The 16,268-nt window shown below is 48.1% G+C and overlaps 1 protein-coding gene across 1 annotated transcript; it reads left to right on the top strand.

The window, feature by feature from the left end:
• Positions 1-8,786: 8,786 nt before the first annotated feature.
• PYRB (aspartate carbamoyltransferase catalytic subunit) lies at positions 8,787-9,844 on the top strand (the record flags this gene model as incomplete). Its single annotated transcript, XM_005856258.1, has 1 exon — positions 8,787-9,844. A coding segment is annotated over one exon (1,008 nt), but the record flags the coding sequence as incomplete, so codon positions are not given.
• Between the last annotated feature and the right edge of the window lie 6,424 nt (positions 9,845-16,268).

The following is a 16,268-nucleotide window of genomic DNA, read 5'->3' on the forward strand; positions in this document are numbered from 1 at the left end:
GACGAAGTCCAGCTCGTATTCGGATCCCATTCCAGCGGCGTCTAGGGCAGTTTGGATGGGTCCGCGGACACTCCCAGCTCCTGTTTGGAGAGCTGTGAAAGAGAATGAAGATAGCTCGCTGTAATCCACGCGCGATACAAGCTGTAGGGAGATGCGATCTTCCATATGGTTTTCGCGAACATTTGCCGAGGCTGCTTCTAAAGCCTCCGGGTCAATATCCGTTCCCAGAAACGACCAATCATGAAGCTTGCACCCAAGCAGCGGGTATATTGCGGAGGCACCAGTACCCACATCTAAACCTCGAATACCAGTTCTTGATTGAGATGTATCGGAGCCACCCAAGGAGAGGAGATCCTTCACCCAGCAGACGTAATTCAGACGGTTTGGAACCGGTGGACATAGTCGCTCAAGCGGAATATCCCACTCGAGACCAAAATCATGGCGAAGAAGTGTTTTTGTTAAAGCTCTCGTTGAAATTGGATCTTTCCAGTCAATAAGCGCTTCACTTTTGTCGTCATTCAGGTAAATGACTCTGTTGCGTGAAGGGCCGAAACATTAAGGAACGAGTGATCAATATGCATTTGAAAGAAGATTGCGGAGAAATTGTAATTTCATGCGTGAAATGAGCTCTTTTGTAAGCACGTACAGGTGTCCAAAGGTGTCGGGATACAGGCGAGCTAGTGCTGCAAAGTCCGGCCTGTAACCTCTGTACTTCGAGTCTTGATGGAATTTGGCCTCGTACCCAACCCGCGTGCGCTTGATGCCCGACCATCGTCCCTCGCCCGCATAAGGCTCTAACCTGAGATCCTTGTCCATCTACCTGAGACATTTATGTTTGTGAATCGAAGGTGAAATGAACCCGGGTACACAGGTTAATAACCACATCCTCTCCAGTCTTTCTCGGTTGCTAGCTTCCGAAGGATCGGAAAGGACAGAATTACGAAAGCTCCTCATAGATTAAATTAATTCTTTCGCAAAAAGGCAGAGCACAAATTTATGCAACGGCGCCTTGTTATTGCTCAACTTTGGACCGCGCGCCTACATAAAGCTGTACAATGCACTGCCCCCCCGGAAAGTTTAACCTCCTCACCACCAGTGTTCGCTCAATACAGGAAACGTTGAGGTGGCTTGTTCTCCTCCTGCTTGGCATCAATGCGGGCTTTCACCTCAAGCAATGCCTGGACGGTGGGGAGTCTAGGCCAGTCATTCACAAAATCATATTCGTAGATCCACTTTATAAGTGTCGCGCGACAGGCAAAATCTTCGTTATCACCTTTGTCCGATTGATGGTAGTAAGCTTTACCTACCATAACTTCGAGAAATTCCTCCAGCCCCTTCATTTTATCTTCATCTTCATCCTCCCGAAGGATAGCGTCTAACATGGCTCGCATTTCCTCGTTTCCCCGAAAGTCAGGTGGGAAAGCAAGCTCTCGAAAGCGTTCATGCACGTCTTCAAGGTTGATGTTGCCCCATTCATCAAATTTGTAGCCAAGTATTATTGCCATGATGATGTTGGCTTCAGCCCACGCTTCATCGTGGCCATCCAGAAATTTACGGATAAAATCGAAGCGCGCGAACTCGTCGACGTATAGCTCGGCTGAACGTAGGACCGCGTCCAACGTAAAAAATGCAGGGGGGGCTTGAGGATTCAGTAATTGTGGTACATCTTTGTCCTTGAGCAAGGAGCTGCCACCACTCCCGCCGCCAAGGGTAGCTTTGCTGCCAGGAGCACCGCGTCCCAGGAGGCCGGACGCCATGATCTCCCGCTCTCCGCGACCCTCCGTCATGAGCACACGCTGCTCGTCCGTAAACTCCGGCTCCGGACAGCAGACTTCGCGGCCCATGCGCATAAGTAGAAGGTCTGAGACTTTATTGGCCACCATCCAGGCGTCCACAAATGCGTCCCCCATGTCCATGTCCTCCAGCTCGGTGCCCACGTGCAGTAGGACTCCGCCAAGGTCGGCGATGCCCTCATCACGGGCCTTCACATAGGCCTTGGCAGCAACTTTTGCAACCTCCTGATGACAATCCTGCGGTATCCATTCGTTGTCAAGCCATTCCACTACCTGCGTTTCCAAAAATGCGGCATCGGCTCCCAGGTCCTGCAGGTCCTTGAGAGAGACCCCGTCCTCGGCCACCTCATTCGACCCACCAGAAGGGGATGCGGAATTCACTGAAGATAAAGAGACAGGCCGACAGGAAGACTTCGACGAGGAAGAGCTGTCTTTTGTCAGGCCTAGATCTAACACAGAAAAGTCGGAACGTGTGTTTTTTTTAAATGAGCATTCCGAATCGACATGTCGTTTCCCAAAATTCCTGCGCTCCCTCTCTCTATATATATTAAAGAGCATGGAATGGCAAGATTGCTAACAGCGGCAAAAACATATTTGTTCAAAATAGATCCGTTCATGAAAATTTCTGCAAGCTCCTTCAGTCCGCTGTCAAATCCGCATTTCCTCAAACGCCGAAACGATGAGCCAAGTTGCCTTGTGAGCGGAAATGCACTTTACCGTACATCTACTTCCAATGCGCTTACCAGGAACATGACGCACAACGGACAATGAATGTGGCAACAATGGCGAAGAAGCTCGCAGGACGGGCAGGAAGGCTTGAGTAAGTTCGCCTGCGAAGGCGAAGGCCAACAGGAAATAGACAGCCACTTTTCTTCCAACCTTCCCGATGTGCAGAAGCATGCCACTACTTTAACGTCACCTGGCACAAGGGAGCGAGTATAAGAGCGTGATTTGGTGCAAGTCTTGCAAGTGCAGCAGGGGGCAGGGCGGGAGGATGACGGAACGGGAGGCTTTGTTCTATCCTCGCCCCGGCCACAGCGAACACTAGCGCCACCCAGGCATGTGGCTGGAAAAAGAGTGACGCATCCTGCACGGAAAAGGCAGGCGTCGGCCCCTTTCTCGTAGAGGGTATTGAGCAACGGGCGTGCAGCACAATATGTCGGGCGACACATTGAAAAGCATCACACGCGCTCTTTTGACGTCCATCAGTGTTTGAGAGCACGTTTTGTGGCATTGGCGCGGATGGACTCGCTGGCTTCTCTTCCGAGCACTGTTTCATGTACCCATGCCTCTTTCACGTCGTGCCCTATGAACCGCTCATGATGCATGAGACAAATTGTGCCACGTTGCCTCTCACCACGGCCCCAGGCAGAGATCTTTCTCTGCCTATCATGTTGTCTCTGTCTTCCCGTTTAGTGTCGTACTCTTCTCATGGAGTATTCCCCACCGATCTTCCAATTGATGCGCAGCATTCGCCCCGCGACGACCATCTTCTTAGGCACGCAGTGTGATGCACAGCACAATGGAGCCAATGGCAAATAAGCATGTCTTCGCGTCTTATATTCCTTTGTGTGACTTCTTTTTAACCATACAGGTCCGCCTTAAATAACGTCACCGTTCGAAAATGGGTCTCAAGTCTCGCCGGCCACCAAAGAAGGGGACTGCGGCTGCTGCAGCCGCTACTAAAAAAAAAATGGAGGAAGATACCAAGACAGAAGCGACCTCGGAGGCGTCTGCCTCGACGTTGAGCCTCGAGAACCTGCGGATGGATGACGGGCCCTCGGCAGTGGAAAAGCTGTCGGCTGACGGGATCATCGCGACGTACTCAAGCACAAGCAAGGAAATGCACCGCAACACGAAAGACATCAACGTACAAAATGTGACGGTCCAATTCATGGGCAAAATTCTCTTGGATGACAGTGAGATAGTGCTGAACCATGGAAACCGCTATGGCTTTTTGGGCATGAATGGTTCAGGCAAATCTACCATCATGCGGGTACTCGGGGCACGCGCCGTACCTATCCCAGATGGCATCGACATGTTTCATCTTACACACGAGATAGAGGCGAGTGACCTAACGGCCCTCGAGGCTGTGATGTCTGTCGATGAGGAACGCGCCAAGCTGGAGAGGGAAGCAGACCTGCTGAACAACATCATGACGGAGGACGGTGCGGAGGCTCGAGATGACTATGATGACATCGTGGACCGGTTGCAACAGGTCTACGAACGCTTGGAAGAGATGGATGCCTCCACGGCAGAGGTCCGCGCTTGCTCCATTCTCTCAGGTCTGGGTTTTACGAAGGCCACTATGAAGAAGAAGACGCGTGAATTCTCCGGTGGTTGGCGTATGCGCATCGCCTTGGCCCGGGCACTCTTCTTGTCGCCCGAACTATTGCTCTTAGATGAACCAACCAATCATTTGGACATGGAGGCGGTTGTGTGGCTCGAGGACTACCTTTCAGCCTGGAAGAAGATTTTGTTCTTGGTCTCGCACTCGCAGGACTTTTTGAACAATGTTTGCACTCATATTGTCCACCTGTCGGACAAAAAACTGAAGTACTACACCGGGAATTATGATTCCTTTGTTCAGACGCGCGCTGAATTGGAAGAAGAGCAGATGAAGCGTTACCACTGGGAACAAGACCAAATTAAACAGATGAAGGAGTACATTGCCAAGTTTGGCCACGGCAGCGCCAAGCTTGCACGTCAGGCTCAGAGCAAGGAGAAGACACTAGCTAAAATGGTACGAGGTGGCCTCACGGACAAAGTAGTGAGAGAAGCGAGCTTCAACTTTCGCTTTCCTGATCCGGGCTCGCTTCCTCCCCCTGTGCTGCAGCTGGTGAACATCACGTTTGGTTACCCTGGTTGCGAGGTGCTTTATCGGAATGTAGACTATGGAGTCGACCTGGACTCTCGGGTAGCTCTTGTAGGACCCAATGGTGCTGGCAAATCGACTTTGCTGAAGCTTATGTGCGGCCTGCTTGTACCAACCGTCGGGGACGTGCGTCCACACTCGCATCTGCGAATTTCGACCTTCACTCAGCACTTTGTTGACGTGCTTGATCTGACCAAAACTCCCCTTGACTTCATGTGCGACACGTACAAGGAAGCGAGTAGGGAGGAACTTCGGAAATTTCTCGGCCGATACGGAGTCTCGGGTGAGGTCCAGACTCAGGTCATGGCAAATTTGTCGGATGGGCAGCGGACGCGTGTCGTCTTCGCAAAGATGGCTAAAGACGCACCACATTTGTTGCTTTTAGATGAACCCACCAATCATTTGGATATGGAGTCCATCGACTCTTTGGCAGATGCTATCAACCATTTTGCAGGTGGAGTTGTCTTAGTTTCGCACGATATGCGCCTAATATCTCAGGTCGCGAAGGAAATCTGGATGTGCGACAACAAAACAATTTCCAGATATGAAGGGGACATAGGTGATTTTAAAATGATATTGCGAAAGCAAATGCATTTGAAAGGTGAACAGAAAAAGATTGGTATGGCAGATATGTCCACCAGAGCCTCGAATGCTGGCGGTGTAGACAATTAAATTGACGGATAAGTCGCATTACGTCTAATAAAATTCAGGACGTATTCAAAAATCGGGAACAAATCTTCAATGCGTACGTGTAATGGTTGCAGTGGAGTAACATCGTAAATATACGAATGTGAGAAAAACTAAAACGAAGGTAGAAGAGACGTATTGCTGTCTTATACAGTTAAAGTTAAGAACGGGCCATCGTTTAAACTTAGTTGAGAGGAACTGATACTAGAAAGTCAGTCCTAGGGATGATGGCGCAAATTTGAAAGAGCAGAAAAGTTTCAATGCTTGTGAAGCGTTCCACCACATCAAAGCTGTGAAGATTGTGGGAGAATGCTATACAGAAGATTCAACTCTTTCGATGACACCGATTGGAGACTTCATAACATTTGGCACCACAAATGAAAGTCATTGGTGTTGTGAGAAACATTAATTTGATATGAGAAAGGGCACTCATGATAAGGTCCATTTAAACTGCGTGAGCTGTGCCGAGCTATAAGCGCCCCAAAATGGCAGCCAAACATATACAGAGTAGGCCCTGCCTCTCCGGGTGGCAAACACCTACCCCTTTTCGACCTTTCTGCAAGACATCGAGGAGATCAAGCGCGCACCAAAAGTTTCACACACCTTGCTTTATATTTTCTATTTATCTCGGCTTTATGAACTCGACGAGAAATCTTTTCTGTAGACGATTAATATATCGTCTTCATCCATTTAAAAAGACTTTTCTGGCATTCACCTATAATATCTCCCCGGCTGAAACGATGCGTTTCCATGGAGTTATCAATGTTTTTAATTGCGAAAAGTCTGATGGAGCATTACATCTCAAATAACCTATCCAGCTTAAGTCTTATGCCGTGAAGGATAAAATAAAGGTGCCCTTTAGTACATGTGAACAAGAGTAATCTGTCTCCTAGACTTGATGATATTTTAATTGTATGATTTGATGGACAGAAACTTAAAAAGATCACTGGAAAGTAAAAAGCATCACTTTTCTAGCTGATTAAGAATATTTATTATTGCAGATATTGATAATCAGGACAGACCCTGGAGCTATTCAAATCATTGTCATACATCTTGCAAAATGGCTCGAGCTTTCGTCACTAGCTTGCGTACTATCACCGACATAAAGTTTGGCCTTCGAATGACCTTTACACCACATGGCAAGGGCATGTCAACGATATACGAAGCGCACGAGTCGTTGAAGTGTAATAAAAATAAGTTCGATGAATCCATGCCGAAGAGTACTTAGATTGCATGTCTTGGAATATTTGTTATACACGTAATTATACTTTACATCCTTTCTAAACAACAAACGTCCTATTTATCCTTTATGTTCATGGTGTGTACAGTGCATATACTCTACACTTGCAAGATTCACGAAAACCATAGAATTTTGAAAAAACTCTCAAATACGGGTACCAATACCTATTCTGAGAAGTTTTCAGGCCTCCGTAGCATTTCGGTGGCTGATTAAACGAAGAATAAATGCTAGACTGTGTCGTACCCTTCTCGAATCTGCGGGACAAACAAAAATATATTCACATTTACCCGAAACTTTGCTTGAAAGTATCTCCCACCAGAGCTTATCAGATTCCCTGTCGAGCACAATTTGAATGCTTGTCAGAATCTCTTCGAGCTGGACCTCTTCCAAAATACTGTGCAGAACTTTCTCAAGAACCTGGATGGCAAGCACTTCTTCTGCCGGGACCAAACCCTTCGTCAAAATCCTTCCACTCCGTAGCATGTGAGCGACAGCAGCGCTAGAATCAAATGTGGTTGAGCCTTCATGATGAAGATCTTGTGTCATCAGATCGGCAAGCACCATCATTTTGGCGGCTGCTGCACTTATCAACCCATGAGGCCTTAATTCATCATAGCCTTGCGCTTTAGCAGTAATCGATTTTAATTCATTCGGGATGGTCAATCCAGCGCCGTAGAGAAGCTTCCGTAACTGCTGACGTATCTCTTCCGGTAAGAAGTATGTCACTTTGTCGTGTGTTTTCGTAGATGAGGATGCGTTCGGCAGAGCTGTTTTAGCGAAATGCGAAATAGTACTTGATGGAAAAAGAAGGCGCGCGGTGAAGCTTTGCAGTGGCGAAGAAGTAGAAGTGTTGTCTTTCAGTTTTCCGATTGTACTGTTTGGCCTTACAACGTGAAATGTCAGCTCGTAACATTCTTCAAGATAGTGTGACTGAAAAGCGTTGCTTACAGCATGCCTACTCTGCGTACTGAGCTGTCCTCTCCCCACAGCTTCCAAGGCGTCTAAGATTCGATTTAGCTGCTGCAGTGACTGCTCATTCGTACGTTTCGCAGCTGTCGGGGCCTATACGTAAACAACATTGAAAGCAGGTGCACGTAAGTCTCCTTATCTTGTATATAAGGGTAGACGTGAGTCTTCCCATACCGTAAAGGAGACAAGATGTTACCACGAAAAAAATACTCAGTTGTTTTCATAGCACTGCTCTTCTTCCACTCGCCACCTGCGAACTTTTAGCCGAAGCGATCTTTGTTTAACAAAACCCAGGAGCCCAAGGGGAGTACTGGTGATCCAATAATTGGCACCGATGAGCGCCCATATCCTCCTTCCAAACAAGCGAGAGACATTCTTGCAAACCCCCACCTTTCATTTGACAAGTCACCCTAACGATTCTGTTGATAGCAAGCCATCGAAGCTCGCCACCACAACCATCATCATCATCATCATCATCTTTTTCTTCTTCATCATCATCTTCATCATCATCATGTACACCCGCACCATCAAACGACATAGATGACATTCCAAACACCCCTCCGGGCTTACATTCTGATGGAAGTCTGGATGGATCTGCTTTACAAAGGGACGTAGAAGCCGACGAAGCATTTAAACCTGCGTGTTGCAGGATTTGTCATTCAGTCATTCATGTACAAAGTGGCCAGCAGTATCGCAGCTCGCCGCTTTTCCCTCCTGATTCTATAAATTAGCTTACCGCGATGACAGTCCCACGACATGAGGCACTTACCACGGCTCCAATTAGGATTGATAGAAGCAGACAGCAAAAGAAGGAGATAATTACGTACGTGGAGCCTCAAAAAATGAAAAGTAGCCTGTAAATGTAGGTGTTGACCTGATGGCAACCAATTGATAGTGAGAGCATAAGATTTCTTAAAAGGCTATGGCAGCCTCGAGCATATAACCTCCTTCCATTTCCCCGGGGGCGTCAAGATCACCGTCTCTACATGCTCAGGCCGGTCACTTGCACTGTCAGACACACCGGGCACATGCTTGTTCGCATGTTGTCCGTCCTCCATCTCTGTACGCCAAAGCATTTCTATCTACATTTAAAACTCAGACACGGAGAGATTAATCCGAAGAGCAGTCCCGGATGCGTGATATGGCGAGGCGAGCCATAAAGTTTATGATCTTATCCCTCACGTTCTCGTTTTTCTTTTAATTCATCCGTGCTCAATACTTGAAAGAAAGCGTCTCATCCTCGACCATGACTCGAGACGACTGTACTGTGTTCAGTAGCGATCCACAATCCTGGGTTGGGCAGCACTTCTTGTCAGCTACACAGATTACTTTACCGGCATTGGAGCTACTTCTACGTGAGGCGGAGGCTATGAAAGAGCTTGTGAAAGTTCATGGCGGCGATCTACGGTTGCAAGGACGCGTTTTAGGAAGTATATTCTTCGAACCCTCAACACGGACGACGTCATCTTTCCAAGCGGCATTTCAACGGCTTGGGGGAAGTTGCATACACGTGAATGAGTCCAGCTCCAGCGCGCAAAAAGGAGAGACTCTAAGTGATACCGTGAGATCCATGGCATGCTATTGCGACGTTGTGGTCTTGCGGCATCCTGTCCAGGGAAGCGTGCGCGAGGCTGCAATGACCTGCCCAAAACCTCTTCTGAACGCGGGCGATGGAACAGGAGAACATCCCACGCAATCACTGCTGGACCTCCTCACAGTGAAGCTGGAGGTCGGAGAGATAAGAAATAAGACAGTTGCCTTTGTAGGAGATTTAAAACATGGACGCACTGCGCATTCTTTTGCGCGCTTGTTGTGTTTGTTTAGTGGCATCCGGCTGATCTATGTGAGCCCCCAATCCTTGGCGATGCCGGAAGAAGTGAAGAAATATGTAGATAGCCGTGGGATTCAACAGCATGAGTACTTTACGCTGGATGAAGACGTGCTCGCGACCATGGATGTGCTCTACATGACCAGGGTACAGAAAGAACGATTCCCGAGGGCTGCGGACTACGAGAAAGTGAAGGACATCTTTCGTGTAACGCCTCAAACCATGCAACTATGTAAGAGCTCGCTAGTCTTGATGCACCCTCTCCCACGCGTTGGAGAGATTGACGACCGAGTCGACCAAGATCCACGAGCCGCTTATTTCAGGCAAATGGAAAATGGCATGTATGCACGCATGGCTCTGATCGCTTTGATAATGGGTGTATCGGGTGTTTCAAACCATTGACCGACGCATCCGCGAGAAACAAAGGAAAGTATTGAAATTCAAAATTTTAATTAGAGAGAAAAGGCTGCACCATGACATGATTTCTTTCCTCTTATGGATGGAAAGTCGGGGCCGCATGTCGGCTTGCGGTGAGAATCGAGGAAGTCATTCTCCTCAATTCCCCCCCTTGGCCATCAGCACTTTCCAATTAGCGCATGATCACAGATGTGATCATGTGAACCTGCCTCGTAAACAACCATAGCGTCAAATTAATGTTGTTCGAACGATGTAGATTTCCTTCACTCATACATTTATGTCCCTCACGAGCGGTAGGAATGCCTTCTCGATGAAAAAAGTAAGTACTTTTTTTTTAAAACTTTACCCATGACTGTAGAGTATCGCAGCATTGCTTGGTTTGTTATAATCTCGTCTATATGGAAGTACATCGTACCTTGACATTGCTGTTCAGAAGAATAGGTAGCATCAGCGTCTGGAACGGCAGGAGGTTAGCGAGTGGAAGGCGCATTCGTACAAAACATCATTGAAGCCGTTAACGTCACTTCTTAGGCTTTCTATCAGTGAGAATAGAGCAATCATACAACTCAGGTCTCATGAAAGGTTTTGAGCGAATCAAAGAGATGATTGAAAAAAGAGCTTCAAAATCGACAAGACTACCAAAAATTTACACAATCCCTGTAGAAATTTACAAGCCTTCAACATTCTTCCAACAGAACACAGCTTCGTAATTGGGTATTATTGTCATTCAATTATGTAAACTCTGGCAAATGAAAGCAAGAAAATGCTGCGGTAGAATTCAGCTGAACGCAAGCTCTCGCCCATGAAGTCCTTTAACTCAGTCTTTCATTTGGCGATCTGAGGCAGAGCGAGGCCTGCCCTGCCACCTGATAACAGCGCGTAGATAAAAGATAGGATCGTACTCACTCGAGCGACGCCATGTGTGCAGATGAGCCAACACTCCCTTGTAATAGCGCCAGGCCCCTATAAAAGGTCCTGTATATGATTGCTGATGGTTAATATGGCCGCATACCCAGGATTTTCGGAGTTCTCTTGCCTGATGGTCGTAAGAGCAGCCATCCATCTATCAGTGGCATCTCATAACGTGCAATATGTCCATTGTACATATTTTGGTGACTGGTGTGCATTTTTCGTGGATATGTGCGGAGAAATCAGCGCATAGGGCACGCTTTAGGCTCCAGTGCTTGACTATAATCTCAAACTAATCGTCATGTAACACATGTGACTCGGAATTCTGAACACGGGACGATGGCTGACCTGTAGCAGGAAATATTTAGGTGTGTAGGTGCCACACTTCATGCTTCTTGCATCACATCATGGCCATCACGCACTCGTTCTCCGTGGGTCACGCATGGCTTCTCAATTTTCCGATCACTCGCCATCGTAACGTTGCACCTCACGATAAAAAATTGACATACGCACATGCGTATCAAAAGCGTTCGTGGCAGGACATTTCATTTTATCTCATGTAGATGCCCCCTCCTTTCCCCCGGTCATCAAAGAAGAGAGCGTCTCGGTCGCCCTCACCACATCTAACCTGAGTTTGCTTTCGTTGGCTTCCGTCTCGTCGAGAGCTCGTGAAACTGTGCGGCGCTGAAAATGGCAAAAAGAACCGAGAACACCGCGGCAGTACATTTGAAGTCTCTGGTCGGGCCAATGCAAGATACTCTAAATCAGCATTGGGTTGATGGTAAGCAGTCTTGGATGGAGGTCGAAGAGTTTCAGCGCTTCAGACTGGTGACGGCGTATCTAGATTGTGCTTTATGACGCTTCGCTTTTGCACATCGCTCAACTTATGCAGGTAAAAAAAAGAACTTCGGGTTCAAAATGATGATGAAGATGGGATGGAGTGACGGTCAAGGCCTGGGCAAGGAGCTGCAAGGCTGCGCAACGCATGTGACCGTGGCTAAGAAGGTAGATAGTGCTGGCCTAGGCAGCGTTCGAGATGAGACGGGAAATGCGGGTTGGACAGAGGCATCGGCAACATTTGACAGCGTTCTCTCCAAGCTTAACGAAACCTACAAGCGTCAAGAAGTACCGCTCAAAAGAAAAAAAAAAAGAAGCCCGAGGAGAGAAGCTTCCGGTTGTCCCAATCAAGGTGGCACGGCCTCGATGCTGTTGCGGCATCCCAAGCTTTTGCAAAGCAAAAATATTAAAAAGTATGGTACAAAAGACATGCAAGCTATTCTCGGCGTCAAGCGCAAGGATGGTGTCTCCAAATTTACTGAGGAAATTAGCTCATCTCGATCCTCTGTTTGGTCAGCCTTGGCCGGATCAGCAGTTGGATGCACCACAGAGGGAGCGTTGGGTATAGGAAGCGATTCAACGAATATAGACAAGAATCGGAGAAAAAAGAGGAAGAGGCAGGAGGGAGTAGAAGTGAAAGAGGGCAAAGAATATGCACCGTCAAGACTTACAGTGGAAAGTCATGACGGCCCGCAAGCGAATGTGCGGGACCCAGGTCAAAGAAAGAAAATGAGAGGGAGAAGAAAAAGTGGAAAATAAGCGACAACGGGGTCTCGGCTGACAAAGCAATGTGAAGAAGAAAATGGAAGATGTAATCTTTATAATTATTGATCATTTTTGTACGCAAATTTTTATTTCTCTGGCGGAAATCGATTACATCCAAAAAAAAGGAAACGGATTTTTTTCTAGAAAAGATAGATATTTTTTTGTTTCTCACAACGCTCTGAAAAGAGGCTCTTCCTCTCATGGAAAGGAGATACAATGCCGTTGCGCGCGCTTCCATAATCCTTCCACAATCCCCCGAGAAGGCCTGTACGCTTAAGAAAGCTGGCCGCAGTCGGCGATCATGACGGGCACGGAGGTCTTGCCCACTTGGCTGCCTACCGCCTCGATCTTCTTCAGGATGTCCAGCCCCTCAGTGACCTGTCCGAACACCACGTGCTTACCATCGAGCCAGGGGGTCTCAACAGTGCAGAGGAAAAATTGCGAGCCATTTGTATTGGGTCCCGCGTTGGCCATCGAGAGGATGCCGGGGCCGTCATGCGTGAGCTCAAAATTTTCGTCGTCGAATTTCGCACCGTAAATGGATTTTCCACCCCGCCCGTCCCCGCTCGTGAAGTCACCACCTTGGCACATGAATCCTGGAATCACACGATGGAATGCGGAGTTCTTGTATCCAAAACCCTTCTCACCCGTACACAGAGCTCTAAAATTCTCTGAAAGGATGGAATGAAGAAGAACGCCCCATTAGAGAATTTGTGACTTACGTTGTTGGATACGCTATGACATGGAATATGCGAGTCGCAAAGGCATTTTGATAGAGGGGGCCAACGAGCTATTAATTTTCATGGAAGACGTACCAGCCGTCTTGGGTACTACATCCTTGCGCAGCCTGCACGTGATTCGTCCTGCTCGCTCGCCCCCGATGTCGATGTCGAACCAAACTTGCGGATTGATGAGGTCACCAAGAGCACCCCGGTAGAATCTCATTTGCACACTCTCAGATGGGGCATTCCCCACTGTGGAAAGCACGGCGTCCAAGTCCTTGCCGGTCACCATTTCGCCTTGCACGGACACAAGGTGGTCCCCTGCCTGGATCTTACCGCTTGCCGCCGCTGCTCCTCCTTGGCTCAAACTTTTCACATACACGCCTTGCAGCTTCGGATCATTTTCTTCCAATACAATCCCCATAGGTTTTTGGAGCATAACATCGACAAATTCCATTGCCAAAGCCTTTCGCGCATATCGGCTCCTAATGCTGCTTCGCGTGACCGAGATCCTGCGAGATTATGAGGGAGTGGGTCCAGCCAGAGGAGTTAAAGCCTTCAAAGACTCAAGTAACTTAGCATCTTGAATGCCATGATTAGCTAGAATTGAAGATGTGATGGCAATTTACAACGACATAGCATGCTGACTGTTCAAGGCGACACACACAGGTTTGGAGTGATACAATTACTGTGATGAGCACATCTCGAAAACAACGGCGAAGGGGCGACACTTGAAGAAAGATTCTCTACCCGCTATTCGGGGCACATTAAAATGTGACCGGCCAAAGCATACATCATGTCTCGTGTTCCACTCATACTTGATGCAAGGCTACGCTCAGATCTTCTCCGTCGTACCTGGAATGTCCCGGAAGAAACCCAGCAGCTTGGCTAAACAGTGTCACAAATAGTAAGACTTGCTTCCACATACCTGTAGATATGTTTACGTAGGTTGTGCTCTTTAAAAAATCGAACAAAAGGGAATCGTGAGGTGGTATCGAAAGGCTCCTTGCCCCACGATCATGAGCGAGAAAGGCTGACAGCTGACGCGATCATTGTGATGGAAAAGGGAACACGGCTCCTCAGGGGCGGGAACGCGGGGAGGTGGGCCCATCGAGGAGAAAGCTGGCAAACGGAGCGGGAGACGGGGTGTCCAAATAGGTCTGTGCGATTCAATTGCCGCTAGAGGTTGACGGATCGTGTATTCACATACATTGAATGTGATGCTGAGTTGTCTTGCTATGTACTCTCATTGTGAGCTCGTGCTACTTCCAAGCCTCTCATGAAACGGGACACATATCACACAGGTCGCGCCCATGATGAAATCAACACGCTCAGTTAATAAGGATACCAATGAAATCAATAAAATGAATTCATGTAAGGACGTCAAAGGAGCTGCTGCGAGCAGGAATATCCTGCAACATAGGTTAATAGGAACCAAAAAAAGCGAATGGGTCAAGAACTTGCACGGTAGCCTGGCGATCATTGTGGTGGGGACCCTCGGTGCCCTTGCAAGTTATTTGGCGGGCTATTTTTGGCGCAACGAGGCTGCAAAGCCTCTGGATTCCTACGAACGTATCCTCTCTACTGTATACCCGCATGATTCGGCTTTTCGAACCGAGCAAAACTCTACGGTGTCGGGCCCATCCTTGGCTGGTTGCAGCATCTCTACCCTATTCGCCGACGAGCCAGTGCACGGGATGCACCTGGGTTGCATCCAACACACGTACGTACCACTTAATTGCGTATTCCATCAGGGGCACATAAGTAATGTCATATAATCTGTACGAGTAATCAAGTATCATTTCTTCGCATGCGTGCCTCTAACAAAATTAAACGGGTAGCCCAACAGGTTTATATGCCACCATGTTTATGGATGGCCAGAATCACACCAGAAGAGAAGTTATCGCTTCGATGAATGACTTCCAAGGTTTGCGCACACTGCTTGGAGACCGTCTAGGGTTAGCGCCTGTCGGTCGCCGCAATGGAGAAGGCCCACGGGACAAAGAGACACCCAACACACAGAAGCCTTGGAGCATGTTCTCGCCTCAAGGTATCGCCATTGACAGCCTGCTAGACCTACAGGAAGGAGCCAACGATGTGCTGCTCTACGAGGGTGGAAGATTTATTTGGCCAGGTGTCCGTGAAGGATACGTCACGCAGGTGACGGCGTTGGACCGCCTAGGGTCCGTGAAGATGCAGACCCTCTCTATGTCACCTCTTGTCTTCTCTGTCGAGAATTTCTTGCTTCCCGAGGAATGCACTTACATTCGGGATGTCGCTGAGCCCCACATGCGACAGTCGGGGGTGAAGCTCATGGACCACGACAAGGGCAAGGCGGCCACGGACTGGCGGACGAGCTCCACGCACTTCCTTGCTTCCAAGCACCATGCCCGCATTCAATCAGTCGACCGCCGGGTGGCGGGACTCACTCGGCAGCCTGTCTCGCACCAGGAAGACGTGCAAGTGTTGAGATACGAGTCCACGCAGCGTTACGATGCCCACCATGATTTCTTCGACCGTCGCTTGTACGCGAGGGACCCCGACACGCTCAAGCTCATCGATAATGGGAAAAGAAACCGTATGGCTACAGTCCTTTGGTATTTGAGTGACGTATTGCAAGGCGGTGAAACGATATTTCCTCTTCACAACGGCGGGGAAATCTCCTACGACAGCCGCCACTGCGAACGTATGAAGGGCGCGCTTCGCTGTCCACCGAAGGAAGGAAGCGTGATTATCTTCTATTCCTTGCTCCCGAATGGCGATCTGGATGACCGCAGTCTTCATGGTTCTTGCGCTGTTAAACATGGGGTCAAGTGGGCAGCCAACAAATGGATATGGAGTGATGAAATCGCACCCATCCTGGGGCGTGCCTAGAAATTTGAATGTGAAGCACAAGTGAACAGCCGTCCCTTCACATCTTGGATTGGTGGGACAATCAAAGGCTGAAATTTAAGTCAACCTCGGCACACTTTTACGTTTTAATATTTAATTTTAATTTTAATACATGTCCTCACGAGATAACGTACAACTGAATAGTTGGGAGTCATCTATCCCAGCAACATCCAGTCCTTTGATTTTATCATTATTATATTATTATTATTAAAGACATTTGCTACTTGCTCGTGCAGAATTCGAGAATATTTTGAAGCATATGTCGGGCTTTCAATTCAGCCACCTATATACTGTCATCGCATCACTTCGCATCAATCAAGTGAGGCTTGATGAC

Source organism: Nannochloropsis gaditana (genome assembly GCF_000240725.1).
Source record: "Nannochloropsis gaditana CCMP526 unplaced genomic scaffold scaffold015, whole genome shotgun sequence".
NCBI classification, from domain to species: Eukaryota; class Eustigmatophyceae; order Eustigmatales; family Monodopsidaceae; genus Microchloropsis; species Microchloropsis gaditana.